Source organism: Sinocyclocheilus grahami, unplaced genomic scaffold, assembly GCF_001515645.1.
Source record: "Sinocyclocheilus grahami isolate Dianchi unplaced genomic scaffold, SAMN03320097.WGS_v1.1 scaffold2434.1, whole genome shotgun sequence".
NCBI lineage: Eukaryota > Metazoa > Chordata > Actinopteri > Cypriniformes > Cyprinidae > Sinocyclocheilus > Sinocyclocheilus grahami.
Window position 1 is genome coordinate 1,764 of NW_015507613.1, and position 1,023 is coordinate 2,786.

The 1,023-nt window shown below is 38.4% G+C and overlaps 1 protein-coding gene across 1 annotated transcript in view; it reads right to left on the reverse strand.

Annotated features, from left to right (window-relative positions):
* Positions 1-260: 260 nt before the first annotated feature.
* LOC107575012 (GTPase IMAP family member 7-like) overlaps positions 261-1,023 on the reverse strand; it is a 6,804-nt gene continuing 6,041 nt past the window's right edge. Inside the window, exon 3 of the mRNA XM_016261427.1 lies at positions 261-877. Within this exon, the coding sequence (XP_016116913.1) occupies positions 261-877 (617 nt within the window). The remainder of the gene's footprint in view (positions 878-1,023) is intronic.

Genomic DNA, 1,023 nt, shown 5'->3' on the forward strand with positions numbered 1-1,023 from the left:
TGGCTAATGAACCGGAAGTCTCGCACATTCACAGAAAACGGCTTAATTCTGTGTTGAAAAATAAGGTGGATATAATGAATTATGTACAATGTATCAGCTCAGTTATAATTCTTTGAAATATTCTTGTCAGGCAGAAAATAATCAAGTCTTAAAATAACATAACTGTATCTTGTACAATTCCACTATTCCTGATCTGGAAAGTGTACTCATCAATACGCTGTTGCTGTTTCTGCTGTTAATCCTCTCTTTCCTGCATCTTTCTACTTCCTCTTAATCTTTTCTTGGGCTGCTTTATACATGTCATTAGTGTAGGGATTTCCTCCATTAAACTTTACCATTTTTTCTATCATTTTCAGCAGTTCCATGACCTGATCTCGATTATCTCTCTCCTCATTGTTGAATGAGTGATATCTGCCGTAGCATGTCTGAATTAGATGTTGTAGCTCAGTGCTTTTGCTGATATATTCCTCTACAGGTTTACCATCCAGTTCATCAGCGTGAGTGAACAGAACGATGGTGTACTTTACAGCATGTTCTCCAAAGTTCTCCTGAATCCATTTTACAGCATTTTTCTCCTCCTCTGTGAATTTCACACCTAATTTCAAAACCAGCAGGAACACATGAGGACCAGGAGCAGACAGATTCATACACTTCTCTATTAGAGTCTGAAGTTCTGTATTACTGATTGAAGTGTCGAACAAGCCAGGAGAGTCAGTAACTGATAGAGGTTGTCCACCAACAATTGCTTCTTTTTTCTCACAGGTCATTGAAGCTGACATCAGAGAGTTTTTCACTGTAAATTCATCTCTGCCCAGGACTGTGTTTCCTGAAGCGCTCTTTCCTGATCCAGTTTTACCCAGCAACACAATCCTCAGATCTGTTACAATGTGAAAAAAATTGTAAGAGTTGTAATGAGTTTTGACTAGGGATGTGCAATATCATAATTTTTGATCGTGGATGATTAAAATGTCACCACGATTGTAATGAGGAGTCAACGGAGTGAGGATCCATGTGCAGCTTAAT